Source organism: Oenanthe melanoleuca, chromosome 15, assembly GCF_029582105.1.
Source record: "Oenanthe melanoleuca isolate GR-GAL-2019-014 chromosome 15, OMel1.0, whole genome shotgun sequence".
Classification (NCBI taxonomy): Eukaryota; Metazoa; Chordata; class Aves; order Passeriformes; family Muscicapidae; genus Oenanthe; species Oenanthe melanoleuca.
Genome location: NC_079349.1, coordinates 1,857,570 through 1,872,868, shown reverse-complemented (window position 1 = coordinate 1,872,868; position 15,299 = coordinate 1,857,570). Strand labels below are relative to the sequence as shown.

Here is a 15,299-nt window from a genome sequence, read left to right as displayed (position 1 = left end):
GTCTCTGTGCACAGAGAATTAATAAAAAAGAATCGCCGATGTCTTCTCTTTCTCTCATTCCTATAGACTGACTAGGATATTAAATTCCTGGGTGAGTCATTGAATGTTTTCCTGTCTTTCTTTTTACTCTTGCTGTAATAGCTTGCTTGGAAAGATTCCTGCATTGAACATTGTCCTTTGCATTTTCAAAGCACCCCTTGGGGGTTTAGCCATGTGAATTCTATTAGCCAGAAACTGGGAACCCCAGGATACTCTACAAATGAAATAATTATAATCTTTAGTGTCTCTTAGCAGTCCAGGCTATCTCCAGAACACCAAACAAGCCCCACTACATTCACACCCTGCACCACATGCCAGGAAAGAAACAGCATTTACCCCTTCTTAAGGGGAAACTGAGGCACGGAGAGGTGTGCACATCAGCTTGCAGTGCTGAAGAAATCCTCTTTCATAGCCAGGCTTTCCTCCCATTGTCCTAAATCCATGATTTTCTCTGGGGCAAACCAAAGCAGTTTAGCTGCAGAACCAGCAAGGCACAGACCCCTGTGGCCCAGCTGGGCTCTCTGCTCACTAGGGTGGAACATCACAATCTCACCAGGGCTGAAGTATTTGCACAGCCATCAGAACTTGCATCCTGGCCAACACAGCACAGCCCTGCTCCTCCTCCTGCTCCTTATCTCCCTGCGTACCAGCCATGCTCCAGACACCCAGGCATCTCCCACGCAGCAGCTCTGCCTCTCCAGACCTCCCAGGGACACAAGGGGGGACAACCCTTCCCTGTGCCGCCCCACAGTCCCCACAGCTTTCACCCAGCGTGACACAGACCCGCCCTGGCTGCGGGAAGGAAACATCCACAGTGCCCAGTGCAGGCTGGGACAGTGCTCTCACCATTTTCAGTTTGTGCTGCTGTAGGATCTCGTCCAAGTTCTGCCTCTTCTTGTAGTTGAAGTAGAAGTTTTTGCACTGCGACACGGTCTTGGAGCCCACCATCCTGGCAATGGCCGACCAGTTCCGCCCATGCTCAAGGAGACCTGCAGTGGGAGGAGGCACAGAGCAGAAAGGTTCAGCACCAGCTGCACTCACACAAGGGCAGCATTATCCACACAGGATGGGAAACCTCCTCCGTGCAAGCCAAACTCCACAGGAACAATATGGTCACTAGCACCTGTCTGAATGGCTTCCAGGCCAGGGGATGACCTATGAGAGCCTGTTTTTCTTTCCAAAGGGAAAAAAGGCACTATGCTGACTGTCTGCAATAAAATACATCCCACAGCCCTGTCTCAGCAGTCATGAGTGGTGCTGCCTTTCCTTTGGGATGGCTGCAGCAGGTGTTGGCAAGCCCAGGAGAACTTGGGACAACTGCTCTCAGCCCCTTACATGAAGCAAAGGCTCTTCCCACCGTCCTGTGCCCCAGTGAGGATTTCAAGAGGTGTGGCAAGGCACACAGCCCTGCTGGGAAGTGGAGGAATCACAGGCAGGTAAGCAGCAGCATGCTGGCAGGGAAGCCCAGGTGATGTCCCTGGCTGGAAGAGGCGTGCCAGGGGATTAGTGCTGATCACAGGCTCATGAGCAAAAGCAGCTTCCCAGGTCAGGCACCACGCCAGGGACTGGCAATCCTGGTCAGATGGTGCCACCCGAACATGGGGCAAACCCAGCAGGAGGAGGAAGGAGACAGTCCTTGCCATCTCTGCAGGGGTATCTGGGCACCCCTGGTGCTGCAGATGGAGGCAGGAGTTACAACCACAGTGCAGGGATGGGTGCAGTGGCACCTCAGGCTCCTGGAGGTGACCTGTGAAAGAACCATCCAGGCTTTCTGGGAAGTAAAGCCTCACTGCCTGTGGTTACTCCTGCTGTGTGGCTGGTCCTTTGTGTGGTGTCTTGTGGGGCTGGAGCTGCCAGCAGCCTGTGGGACACTGCCAGCCTGCCTTGCTCCTGACTGCCCATGTGATGCCACTATCAGGCCAACAGCTCCCTAGCCCTTCCCTGCACCTTGTGAGGGCACAGGAGGCAGAGTCTATAAGTCCAGAGTTACTATACTGCCACAGAAATGCAACTCCAAGATGAAAGCCAGCAGAGAATGAACCTGCTAAGACCATCTTTCTCTGCTGAGCAACTTTCTGCCAGATCCCTGTGTGATTTGGAGTAGCACTGACCACTGGCTCCATATCCAAGCCCCTCCCTGGCTGCTCTGACACCATGGGGCTTGGGACCATGGTGGGTGCCACGCTGGGGCTCCTGGCATGGCTCTGTTTGTGCCTGGGAACACGGCAGCTGTGCCCCAGCCCTGCTGCCAGCCTCCTGCCAAGCTGCTGCCATGTGTCAGCCCGGCCCTAAAGTGCCAGCCCAACAACAAACCACAGGGGATGGGCTGATCTCAGCACAACCACATGCAAGCAGGCCCAAAGAATGGTTTTATATTAATTATTTTATTATTTTATAATATTTATATCCTGCCCCCCAGCCAGGATCTGTTCTGTGCAAGGGCAAGGCACAGTGTGGGGGCTGAGGGCATGGCTTCATGGAGTAGATGCCACCATGGACCCCCAGAAAGATGAATTCCCCCTCCCTGGTTCCCAGGTCCCAGAGAAAGCCAGCAGCACCCAGCACAGCAGGAGTTAACATCCAGCTGGTGCCTGTATCCTGCCCGTCCCAGCACCAGGCTTATCAAATTGCATGTACGAGGCATCACATGCACTGAGCACCAGAAAGGCCCTGGCAAGCCAAGAAACAAGTTTGAGCTTTAACTCTGCAACTCCCAGCCTCGCTCAGCCAAACCCACGACCTCTGTCACCCCGCTGATGGGCTGGGACTTCTTAAAAAAAAGATTAAAAAAAAATCACATCCGGCCACCAATCCTGAGGCAACGAGCAGGGCAGGAATCCTCCCCCTGCCGCTGCTGAATGCCGCAGGGGAAAACAGGACAGTCCCCAGAGTCACAACCCAGCCCCTCTGACACAACCCACTGCTGCCGTCCAAGGCAAACAAGCAGCTCTGTCCCTCTGCTCATCACCACCCTGGTGGCCCAGCACCAAGTGTGACAGCTGACTGTGTGCCCCGGGCAAAGCTGGAACGGAGACGCTGGCAGCGGTGTGGATGTGCCACGGGCACGGATGCTCTGGCAGGAAAGATGCCAGGAAGCAGGAGCTGCCACGGAGAGCTTGGGGCTGGGGGGTGATGGATGTCACTGTGAGTGGTCCCCAGCGTGGTGTGACCTTTAGCAGCCACAGGCAATGCCAGCTCCTGGCTGTGCCCCTGCTGAAGGAGCTGCAGCTGACCGGGCAGGTGGCCGCTGCTCGGGAGGAGGAGGAGGAGGAGGAGGAGGAGGAGGCTGCCTGCAGCCCCTGCCCGCGGGACCAGCAGGGAGCCCTGCCACTCTTCTACACGAAACCAGATCAAAACAGCAACACCTGCTTCCCACGCTGTGGTTATCTGCACACTCGCGAGGGACCAGTGAGACACCCCCGGACGTGCCGGTAAGCTCCCGGCTCGGCAGGCACCCCATGAGCTCCTCGAGCAGAGCCACCCCAGAGCCTGCTCCCCCTGCCCGGCACGGCAGCACAGCCCTTCGTTCCGCATCGCGAGTGAAACTATGACTAACCGAGTTATCAGATCCCGGGGAAGGCTGAGCTCCGGGCTCGGGGCGGGGGCTCCGCACGCAGGGGCTGCAGTCACACACATCCTCGAGGTGAACCCCATCCTTCGGACCCCCAGACCCCACTTACGTGCTGCTCCGGCGGGCAGGGAGCACACCCGCAGCGTGCCGCGGGTGGGCTGCGGAGGACGCGGCTGTCAGGGCACTTCTTCAGAGCCCCCCCGGGCACGGCAGCCCGCGGCAAAGCGCTGCGAGTGCTCCGCTCACACCCTCCCCACGCATCTCGCTTTCGCTCCCTCGCAGCAGCCGGAGACAGAGAAGAAAGCAAAGCCGGTTCCTTAAATCCTGGGGGCGAGAGGATTTCAGAGCCATGGGCGGCCGGCAGCGGCGAGCAAACGGGCAGCGAGGCTGGAAACCAGGTCACAGGCGGCAGAGTCCTGACCCCGATGGCAGAAGTTGGTGGGAACACATGCTCCGGCCCCAGCGCTCTTCCCTTCGGAGGCAGCAGCGCTCTCCGCTCCCCGCCGCTCGCTCCCCGAGCGTTCCAGCCGGCTGCAGCCGCGCTCGTTAAGGTGGATGGAAGCGCCGCCAGTATTTTCTCTCCCCTACCTCATCTCCTTGCTCAGCAGCTCGGGGCTATAGGGAGACTGTGGAGTTTCAGGAGATGCCCGACGTTGCCAAGAAATAATAATAATTTAAAAAAAAAAAAAAAAAAAAAAAAAAAAAAAAAAAAAAAAAGGCAGGAGAAAAGCGAAGGGGCGGGAGCGCGGCAGCTCCGCTCCTGCCAGCCCGGGGACGCGGAGCCGGTGCCGTCGGTATGTGGCGGAGCGGCGAGCAAGCTCTAATCTGTTCCTCTGGCTGACCCGGGGCTCGTTGCATCTGAATGTGACCTCTAGACAGAGCATTAATAACGAACGTGGCGCTGACCCAAGCTGACAAGGGGTGCGGCGCTTGGCACCCGCTCCCGCCCTCCCTCGCTCACTTTCTGTCTCCCTCGCTCTCGGCTGAATGTCAGCGGCAGGGGGAGGGATCCAGGAAAACAAAGCTTGGCTAATAGTTTTCTCCGCTCTCAAGTGGAATCAAAGGCGCTTTTCTTTGGGGACGTGCGCGCCGGCGAGCCCGGTGTGGCACCGACGGGCGCCCCAGGACACCGCGGCCCCGCAGCTGCTGCCCGGGCACTGGAGCGACAGATGGAGGGAGGTTTGGCACCGGTGTCACCATGGCCAGAACGGGGCCTCTGCTCCCGCACAGCAAGTGGAGGCTTTGGGAGGAAGAGGAGCTCGGAGAACGGGGTACTGTGCTCAGCATCTCGGGCAAGTGAGAGGAAAGCTGGAGGGGCAGCGCGGCAGGAGAGGGCTGTGGATCGCACCCCCTCGGCTCTCTGCAGGTGGGGGCTTGTACCAGAGACATTCCACGGCTCTCCTGCTGCCCAGCTCCACCGTGGGCTTGGTGAGGGCGGAGAGAGCCCGTAAAAGGGTCCCTTAATGGGAGCTCACGCGGATTAACAGACCAAGGTTATAGGGGAAAAACCAAGTGATATCATTCCTACACCCGACGGGACCTGGTGTGATCCTTCAGTACCTCGTGTGCCCACACACCCTCCTGGGAGCGAGCACGGAGCCAGTTCTGGCTACGGCACAGCCAAAATGTGCTGCAATCCTGTTCTGGAGAAGGACCAGCCCTGTGGAGTCAGCGACACCACCCAAGGCATCCCGAAAGCGTGGTCTGCATGGCTTCCCTGAACTAACCCCAGGGTGGTTTAGAGGTGAGTAACTTCTGCAGGGCCATGTGCCAAGGGAAGCAGTGGGGATGGCTGGGGGTGAGCCCACATTCCCCCACGTGCTGGGATGTTGCTGGAGGGACCATGGCACAGGCAGCCAGTGTGCCCCTGCTACCATGGTGGGTGATGCCCTTCCTACCTTCCTTGGTGAGTGATACCCTTCCTTCCTCCAGGTGATGCTGGCACCAGCCTGCCATGCTCCCAGTGGACCTCTCATTTGGTGACTGGACACAAGCACGCCTCTGATGTGTCCCACAGCTACAAGGGAGCTGAACTTCCAGCACCTTTCACACCCATCCTGCCACTTCCCTGCAGGGAGGCAGTGTCACCAAACAAGGTGTGGGTACATGACCAGCAAGGAGTTGGGACCCCTGACCAGCTCAGCTCTAGTGCTGTCCCCTCTCTGCCGGCCCTGGCTGGGGACCCTCAACTCCCAAGTCTCCCCTTTGAAACAGAAAATTCCTACACCACTGCATCCACCTGCTGCAAAACCTGTGCCCTGATCACAGACCTGCCTGGTTTTACTACTCTTGCCACAGCCTTTCTTTTATGCTGTGTCCTATCCTTTGACACCAGGGGACAGAGTCCCCCTCAGGATGCCTGCTGGAGATTTGCTATCCCCTCTGGTCCAGCATGGCAGTGAGTACATGTGGAGCAGCCACTGCTGGCAGGCCCAGCTCTCTTCTTTCACCTGGTTCAGATACTATTCCCGCTCCCTTATTGTTGAAAAAATAATACTCAAAATTAAAATGTAGGCAGCAAATTATAGTAATTACCCAGCAGTTCCTCCTGACAGGCCTTTTGTATTCCATTCACTGACACTCACTAAGCAAATCCTCGCAGTTTGCTCCTACACACTCGAGAAACATTCAGCCAATGGTGGCAGAAAGTGCAGCTCTGGGGGCACGGTGGGCACTGGCACCACAGCACAGTCCTGGGTAACACCTTGGCTGAAAGGCAGCCAAACATCAGCCTGGGACAGCAGGGATGGGACTGCAGTCAACCACAGCCTCACTCTGGGCAAGTATGGCTAATTTACACCTTTACAATTGTGCCCTCATGGCACCCAGTGTGCCCCATCCTGGTAATTTTTACCATGTCACGTTGCACAGAGCTCACAACAAACACCAGGCACACAGAGCACTCTGTCTGTGGACACTGGGATGGCCAGGCTGGGCTCCCCTTGCGCCCTGCCTGGCGAGAGGACACCTGAGTGGGACACCCCAAGGCACGTCCCACCCCAAGGCCACCCAGAAGGAAAATGTGCAGTGACGGGCATGGACTGCAAACCAGTTTCTCCAGCCCACTTTTACTACTACTATCAGCAGGTTTTTACAGTTGTAAATACCTCTGATGGGAGAAGGGAAGGCTCCAGCATGAGCTCAGGGGAGACAAAAGGAGGAAGGTATGGAGCTGCCAGCTCCCCAGCATCACCCAGCCAGCTGCTGCATTTCAAAGGAGATGCAAGGTGGCTGACTTTATTTTATGGGAAAAAAATGGTTCAGGTCAGTCCAAAACTCAGATGAATCGTTGGCAGCACTGAAAATAAGCATTTTTAAGAATGCCTTCAGTATCCAAGGGAATTTTTTATACCTACCCAAAAGGAACTATATAGGAGTTTTCATGGGTTATTTAACTCTCTGTCATCAGTATTTACATTCGTGCCCAACCCTCCTCTCCTCATCACGCTGACTCCATCCTGTGGCCTCTCCTTATCCTCACCGTGGGAAAAGGCACAGAGAGCCCCAGGCTGGCTGTGCCCTGAGGACAAGGAGCACAGAGCCTGGGCAAGGCAGGGAGGACCTCAGCAAGAACCTGCTGCTTGCAGCCGCCTCTTTTCAAAGAACAAAACCACTTGTTAGACGCCAGGGGAAAACCCCGAGCTGGGCGAGAACAGGTACCAGACTCTAAAGACTAACAAAGGTCATGTCGAAACCTCCCGGTTCATCGAGTTCAGCTCCAGGGCGGCTGTGGCTGCCCTGAAACTCTGGCATTAGCGGTGACACTTGCTGGAGGGGCTGGAGGGACAATAAACCCACCCACTGCTGCGGCTGGTGCTCACAGATGCCCTTCCAGCCCACCTTGAACTCCTGCCTGCCAGGGCTCATCCAGCAGGTCCCCCAAGGCAGGAGCTGCCTCAGCATTGCCTTTTAAGGAGCAGCCCCATCCTGCTGCTGAATGCCTCTGCACCCTGCCCAGCAGCAAAGCTGTGGGTGCTGCCTGATACCCAGCTTGGGAAGGGAAGGGGAAATCCTCCAGCAACTCCTGCTCTAAGGATCACAGCCCTGGCACAAGGAGATAGTATCAGAAAAACACATCCCCCCATCGTTATCCCAACCTCTGCACATTTTGACAGACTACTGAATCGAAGTGTATTGCATAATGGAAGTGTCATTAACCAAGAACTTTCCTTTTCGCTAGGTTTTTGTTCCCCTATTCAAGTTTAGTAACACGGTACTCCCCTTCGCTGTCTCCCCTGGCAGACACAATCCTGCCTTCTGATGGAAACTCCCTGTGCAGCCCTGTGACTGGAGCAGAGCAGGCAGCTCTGCTGTCTCTCTGTCCCAGGGCTGTTTTCTCTCACCTCCCTGAACACAAATGACATGGAGTTTCATGCCACACACAGGCATCCCAGGGGTGGGCAGCAGGGCTGGGCTGATCTCCTGGTTGGAAGCGCTAGGAGCAGAAGTCACCAACTGTCCCATCTGCCAAAAAACTCTGGGGTGGTAGGGCTGACTTTCCCTGGGACTCACATCTTGCTGAACTCCCTAAAGCAGCCAGCTACGGGCTCTTACTGGTACCAGTATGGAGGAGGAGCCTTGGGTGGCTGAGTCCCCATGTGCCTGTATCTCTGAGCAGGCCACCACTCCCTCTGCCCCTGCCCAGCCATGCTGGCAGCAGCTCTGCCACCACCTCCTCCAGCCTCTGAGGTTAGCTCCGGAGTTTCACAGTTGCTGTGAGCTGGAAACCCCCACCACCGAGGTCCCTGGAAATGCCAGACACAGCCAGTTAGAAGCATTAGAGCGGCTGCTTCCTGGCAGAGGGGAATTTGGCTTTTCTGTAGAAGTCTGGTGTTGCAATCTCAGTTTCCCAGGTTGTAATGAAGGGAGAAACAATCAGCCATTGGGCTTCACACCAGCAAATCTCCCTGCCTCCTCCTGGCCCCTGGGCTGGAATAGTGCTGCATGCTCCCACGCTTCATCCTTCCTTCACACAGGCTTTGGCAGCTGGTGTTGAGACTCCTTAAGTGCACCTCCAGCACAAAACAAGAGGCACTTTTTAACAACCAGATGCTGATCTCCAAAATAAAGCAGTGCTCAGAAAAGATCCCTCCAATGACCCTCCCCTGCCAGCATCTGCTCACCCCATTACCTGGCCCCAGGCCAGTTTGCTTGATTAAAGTCTATCTATTAAGTTTTGTGACTACAGAGAGCCCTGTTCAGCAATGCACAGGATTGGCACTGGGTTGTAAAAGAGGGTTGGAACAGCTTAAAGGCGAGCGAGCCAAACACTTTGGGATATTCACAGGCAAAGTAATCCAAGTCCACAGCTCCCAGCGGCACCTGGGCAGCCGGCGCTCCAGAACGTGTAATCACCATCCCAGCAGCAGGTGCATTTTCCAAGCTGAGCCCAACCTGCTAACACGCCTCTTTGCCTCTGCCATCCCCCAACGGCTCTCATTTCCATTTTAATTTCCCATTTACAATCCTCTCCGGGCCAGGAGAGTCGGCAGCAACGCAAGGCGGGCTGGGGACGTGAGCTCGACAGCCCATCAACAGGACGCGACTTTGGCAAAAAATTAAAGCAGTGAAAGAGCTGGCGCAGGAGCGGCACGAGGAGGGGAAGTGGCAAGAAGGGCTGTGCTACACTCAGCACTTTTTAAAAACGGTCTCAGCAAAGGCTCTGAATCAGCTCCAGGATGTAAAGTCACCCCATGCTGCCTGCAGCCCCGGCTCTCAAGAGCTCCCCAACACGTGCCTGCGGAGTGCTGGGCTTCACCCCCTGAATCCCTGAGCTGTGAACACAGGCAGACACTCTCTGTGTGCCTGGAACATCACACTGAGGCCATAAAGCTCCAGAGAGTGGGGTGAAACTACGCCCCATACAGGCACCAGCAGCTCCAACACTGCAATGGTGTCTTCCCCATTTCCTACAGCCAACTCCTGCCTCGTGGGACACACATGGCTCCAGCCACAGCCCAGGCATCCCTGGTGCTGGCACAGCTCCCAGGGCTGGAGAAGCTGAGCACGCTCCCTGCACCATTCCCTGCCTTCCCCATACTCTCCCTGAGGCGCACTGGGAACAAACCAACAGCAGGACAGGCAGGATCCGGCCCCACAGCTCAGGACCCACCACACTGCACCAAAGTCAGATTCTTTCCATCCCCAATTGCTGGGTTAGCTCCAGCACAGCCGATAAAAGAAAGAAAATGAGTGTCTCACCCTTTTTAGCTGTCTCCATCTCCTCTTCGGTCCAGCGAGAGCTCTCATTCATTTCCAGGGACGCTGGGAAGGAAGAAGAAAAGAGAGTAGTCAGCTATGATCAGGATCCAGCAAGCCCAGTGAGCTCAGAGGAGGTGTCCCAACACCCAAACCCTGTCCATGCCCTGCTGCCTGGAGGCATGACAAAACCCCATGCAGTGCAAAAGTGCTCCCACAAGAAAGGCTGTCACGGTGCGGGCTCGTGAGGCTTTTCCAGGCCACAGTACCCCACATACAACATCCCCTCAGTGATGCAAAATCTCCACTTTGGGCCTAGAAGCAAAACCAGACAGTCTGAGAGTGGCAGCTGCTGGTGCCACACACCCTGGCCCAACCACAGGTAGCTAAGATGGAGCTGGCTGTGGCTGTGTGCTTTGGAGGAGGCAGACACAGGGTGGGACCGTCAGCGACGGACAAACAGCGTCACCTCAGTGGTGGCTTTGGCTCAGTGCATCTGTCAGGGGTGTTGGCTGTGTGACCACGGGCTCCCTCTGTGCCATCCCTGGACAACACCTCCGAGCCTCTGCAGCAGCACTGGGGGCCTGTCTGGAGCAGTGCCCGGCGAAGGGGACATGCTGCTCCAGCCAGGAGGTGTCAGCATCTGATGCTGCCTCTCTCCCCAACCCCAAGCAGGTGCTGGGGACACCGAGGTCCTGCATAAAGCCTTCGCTATGCACCAGTCCTGCTGGCAGCCTGGCACAGAGCAAACCCTACAATAACAAACTGGGGTGTGAGTCAGAGACAAAAAACAACTCGGTAAGGAAACAGATTTCCGGCTCAGGCTGCCAAGGGGTTATTACTCTAAACAACAGGCAAAGCATTATTTCAACAGTGATGAGAGATGTTTTGACAGTGTCCTTTCAAAATGGAAAACAGGCTGATAGGTTCAGGATAAAGAATACAGGCAAGGAGAGAAGGAAGGATCTTCAAGAAGCTCTACAAGAAGCCCTGTGGGAGGGCAGTGCGGGTTCCAGTGCCCACAGGGCTGGACAGAAGAATCTCCTTCAGAGCTGGCTGAGCACGAGTGCAGGTGTCACCTCTGAACACAGCCCAGGTCACTGCCTCCCCCAGCACCGTGTCGCCCCCGGGACACCAGCCAGGAGGGAGGGAAATCGATCCCTCACCGCTTCCCCTGGCAGCGGGCAGAGCTGGAGACACAACCAACACTCATGCCCCAACGCTGGGCTCAGCTGGTGATGGCTGTTATTGTATGGCACAGAAATGTCACAGGAACGGCCCGTTTGGTTTGATTAATGGCACTGCCTGAGGTTGCGCAGTTATGAAACAGATGCCTACAGGGAGCTCCGGCACGCTGCAGTTAAACCACAATACGGTTTTGTGCTGTTTTTTAATGTTCAATTGGTATTTAAAATGCAATAACTTTCTTAGCCAACCTAAATTAAAGCGCTATTGGAGAGACATAAAGTGAAATCAATTGCTCAGATATGTCACTGGAATTGATCCATTTCTTTTTCCCGATTTAACATGGTCTAAAGGCTTTCCTCTGTGTTCGCAGTGAAGTTTATCAAGGACTCTGAGATACCAGGATAAAAAAACCCCATCTAAGTTACTGGCATTATCTGCTGCTTCTCTGCAGCACTGCTGAACAAGTTGGAGGGAGAGAGCAGGGCTCTGTTGTGCTGGGGACTATTTATATCGCCTGTATGAAAACAGAGCGCTCGCAATCAAGGCTTCAGCCAGTTGTCAGCAGAGAACAGGGAGGCGAAACACCTCCGCGTGATTTATAGCACATGGAACAGCACAGGCAAGAAACTGCAGAGCAAGGAAACCGAGAGGAGTCACCCTGCTTTTATTTTTACCTGCCTTAGGTAGCACAGCAGTAATTCTGTACTTTGACAGAGTAGGAAATATAGGAAAATCAGCCAAATTCCTCAATGTACTGGCTTCTGTAAGCCAATACATGAGCTCGCTCCCTGGGGTGGCAACTACTGATGCTGCAAATGCCAGAGGCAGATGTGCCCAATGTGGGGCTGGGGATGCTGCCATGAATTCCCATCTAGCCCAAGGCCAGCATGGCAGTGTGGCATGGCTATGGCTGGTGCACTGCCTGGATGTCACAGTATAGGCAGCACCCTTTGCTGCATCAGGCATGGATGGAAAGGGACCAGCCCAATGCCCAAGGAGGAGCAAATCCCACAGGCTGCAGCTGCTCGGGCTCCAGATGAATTTGAAAACAGAGCAGGTAGGAAAAGTGGCAGGGAAACAGGCAAGCCTGGGAGGGCAGAGCAGGGTCCTGTGCAGAGGTTGACGGGACTGGGAAGCTGGAGCAGCCACAAAGGGAACCAGCTCCAAGTGCAGGAGGGACACAAGCCTTGCCAAAGCACTGCTAAAACGGAAGGCTTCCCTTTTTGTCTCTTGCAACACTTTTCCTTTAATGCCCTAAAACCCATTAACGCTCAGCCAGGAAAGCCCAGGCTTACAAATACCCCAACTTATCCTAGTGAACCACACTGAGCAATCCACGTGACAGAGAGCACCATCACTGCTACTCCCCAGAAAGGAGGATTTCACAAAGAAATGTGAGCGGGGAGCAGAGCAGGGCGCCGCCCCATCCCAGCACAATGGAGACCCCAAAATCCCAGCCCGGGGCAGCGTCCCCTGGTGCCCTGGCACCTACCCAGCTCGGCGCTCTGCTGGGGCGTGGCTGCCTCCTCGTTGTTGGCCTCGTTGGCCATGGAGCGGGTGATGCGGCCCTTGCGCCGGCCCTGGCTGTTGGCGGTTTTGCGCCCTTTGGACGTGACCGTCTCTTTCTCATCGTTGTCTTCTCCGGATGTGTCGTCGTTCTTGTCCCTGCGAAAACAGGGAGAGAAGGAAAAAAATAAAAAATAAAATGTTGTTTGGTTGGTCTGATTTTTAGGTCAAGCAATTATTTCTCTGCACGTGTTTGGGGGTTTTTTCTTTTTGTTGTTGGTTTTTTAGGGGGGCAGGTCTGCAGGTTTTTTTGCAGACGCAGGCTCTTTTCCTGGCTGGGATTGGCAGTGGGGTGATTTGTGGTGGGGTTTTCTTTCTGCAGCTGGCTGCAGCTCCACCACCAAGTGCACGCAGAGACCTGACAGAGACAGGTTTAATACCAGACCATTCAAATTCATCCCTGCCTCCTCCTCATTTATCTTCCTGAAAGGGACCTGCTGGTAAATGTCTTTGCAGCCTGGATATAATGAAGCCAGATGTTCTTTTAAACCAAGTATTAAGCCCATTACAGATAGCGAGCGGTCTGCGTGCCAACCTTCCCCTGCCACGGCGCTGATGCTCGGTGTGAGGGAGGCAGGGCTGGCTGCAGCTCCTCATCTGGGAGTGCTCACGTTGACATCAATAACACTAAAGGTGAAGAGCCACACTCTGCTGCACCAGGATTGCTCCTCCAGCTCCCAGAGGCTCTTGTAACAACAAAACAAGCTGGAGGATCACAGGAGCTTTGCAGATTGATTGGGTTAATATTAAAAAAAAAAAAAAACAAACTCATATAATGTTGCTTTCCCAGTTTTGGAGCAGGAATGAAGAGGAGACTCTGCCTTTCCCTCCCTGCAGAGGAGGTGAGGGGGGCACACACAGGGTCAGGCAGCCCTGGACTATGCTGCATCCCATCACCACATTCCACACTGCAGCCAGGCAGGGAAGGTCATCCTTACTTTGTCAGTTCTTCTTTGTCATTTTCTGCTTCCTGCTTGTCTTCTTCCTTTTCTCCCTCCTTCTCTTTTTCTTTCTCTTTTTCATCTTTCTCTTCTTGGCTGCTCCGGGGCATTTGCTGCTGCTGCAAAACAAAGGACGTAAAATAAACCAAGCCCTGAGCGCTGAGGTGGACACAGGGCAGCACCTGGGCCAACCCAAACAACTGCTGTGAAACAATGCTGGGGGCCAGCAGCCAAGAGGAAAGAGCTGCAGGCAGAGGGTGCAGGCAGGGCACTGGTGGAGGCCACAGGGGCCAAAGCTTTCCAGGGAGATCAGAGGTAGCTCAGGATCAGCATTGGCAGCTGCACTCTGGCTCCTGCTCCAGGCAGTGGGACAGCCCCAGCTGCTCCTCTGGGATCAGGCAACAAGCAAGGATCCGATGTGGGGGTAAGGCAGGGAGGTGATAACCACCTTCCTGTTCTGGCTTGGCCACATGGGTGGTGATTTGCAGCCAGTGGATGCATTTTGCTGGAGCATGAAGGAGACAGGGCACCGGTGACACCCCGAGGCTCAGCAATATCAACGCTTCTGATCTTTTTCCCAAGCATCTGACACAGCCCACGGGGAATGTTTGTGGCTCTGTATCACCAAGCAGGGAAGGTGCCCTCTCTGCCCTCTCTTTACCACTTGGCACCTTCAGCTGTGAGCCCAGCCACCCCAATGCTGCTGCTGCTGCTGCTCAGACCAAGGCACCATGGTACCCCAGGGAGGGACACAGTGATTACTGCAGTTCTGGATTTTGTTTCAACAGCTGCAGGAAGGAGGTTGCTGTGGAGGCCTGGTTCCCCTGACCTCCGTTCTCTCTGGTGACCAGCAAATGAGAGGCAGTGAATAGAGAAGTAGAAATTAGAGACGGAAATGATTTATTAAACCATCCTGCTCCTGGCTAATGCAAGGCTGCTTGCTCCAGGAAACCCACCCGGGCTCACCCGGCCCCTGCCCAGCCTGCAGGGCTTCCACCACCCCTTGGGAAAGGGCTTGGTGATGCAATGGAGAGTAAAATTGCCTTAGAACGGATTTATCAGCAGAAGGTGGCTGGTCTGGCTGGCATGCAGCCATACAGCAAGCACAGATGAGGTGTCCTCACATCCCTTGAGCCTGTAGGACTGGCCTGATCCCAGTCTGCAGAACTGGGAGGCTGCTTCAAACATGGGCATCCTGCAGCAGCAGCACTGGGTGCAAGCACAGCTCTTTGACCCAATGAGCTGCTGCTAAATCCAGAAGCGTGGAGCTGTCAAATGGAGCAGTTTAATGAGAAAACTGCTGATTCTTTCAGGCCCTGGTTGAACAAAAGTCCTTAAAACCCAGGCACAACCATCACTGAAACCCCACAGACTTTCAGTTCCTCCTTGTACAGAAGGAGGCAGCTGTGCCATCAGGTTGCTGGCACACTTGGCCAGCCCCTGGAGCACCTCTGCACAGTGCAGAACACAACTGCAGTGCATCAGCTCACACTCCAGCTGCTCTGGGAATTGCTCCGTGGGATGCAAGGCTGGGAGCTCCCAGGGGAGAGGGAGTCAGGAACAGTTGGGATGAGCACTTGGTTGCTTAGGATTTTCTGAAGTCCCCAGATCACTAAAGCTTGGGGAACAGGCTGTGTCATGCAGCAAGTGGCCAGGGAAGTGCCATCCCCAGTGTACTGGGCACTGCCCTTGCCAGCCCCAGGCCAGGGGAGCAGGAGGAGGGCAGTGGACAAGCTGGAACAGGAGGTGGGGAAGTGCTCTGGCTCAGAGGAGCAAAGGGCATCCATCATGTGCAT

General features: G+C 55.2%; 2 protein-coding genes across 19 annotated transcripts in view; one reads left to right on the top strand and one right to left on the bottom strand.

Moving 5' to 3' along the window:
* NCOR2 (nuclear receptor corepressor 2) overlaps window positions 1–15,299 on the bottom strand; it is a 226,524-nt gene that overhangs the window by 45,636 nt on the left and 165,589 nt on the right. For 14 of the 18 annotated variants that reach the window (XM_056504273.1, XM_056504279.1, XM_056504275.1 and 11 more), the window contains 4 exons: window positions 13,501–13,622; window positions 12,489–12,661; window positions 9,812–9,874; window positions 886–1,028 (listed from right to left, as the gene is read on the bottom strand). In XM_056504273.1, the coding sequence (XP_056360248.1) occupies window positions 886–1,028; window positions 9,812–9,874; window positions 12,489–12,661; window positions 13,501–13,622 (501 nt within the window). The remainder of the gene's footprint in view (window positions 1–885; window positions 1,029–9,811; window positions 9,875–12,488; window positions 12,662–13,500; window positions 13,623–15,299) is intronic. The other 4 variants (XM_056504281.1, XM_056504282.1, XM_056504285.1 and 1 more) reach the window with 1 other exon arrangement.
* LOC130259694 (uncharacterized) lies at window positions 2,737–6,162 on the top strand. Its single transcript, XM_056504298.1, has 3 exons — window positions 2,737–3,470; window positions 3,893–5,354; window positions 5,543–6,162. The coding sequence occupies exons 1-2, from the start codon at window positions 3,091–3,093 to the stop codon at window positions 4,158–4,160; spliced, it is 648 nt and encodes a 215-aa protein (XP_056360273.1). The 5' UTR covers window positions 2,737–3,090; the 3' UTR covers window positions 4,161–5,354; window positions 5,543–6,162.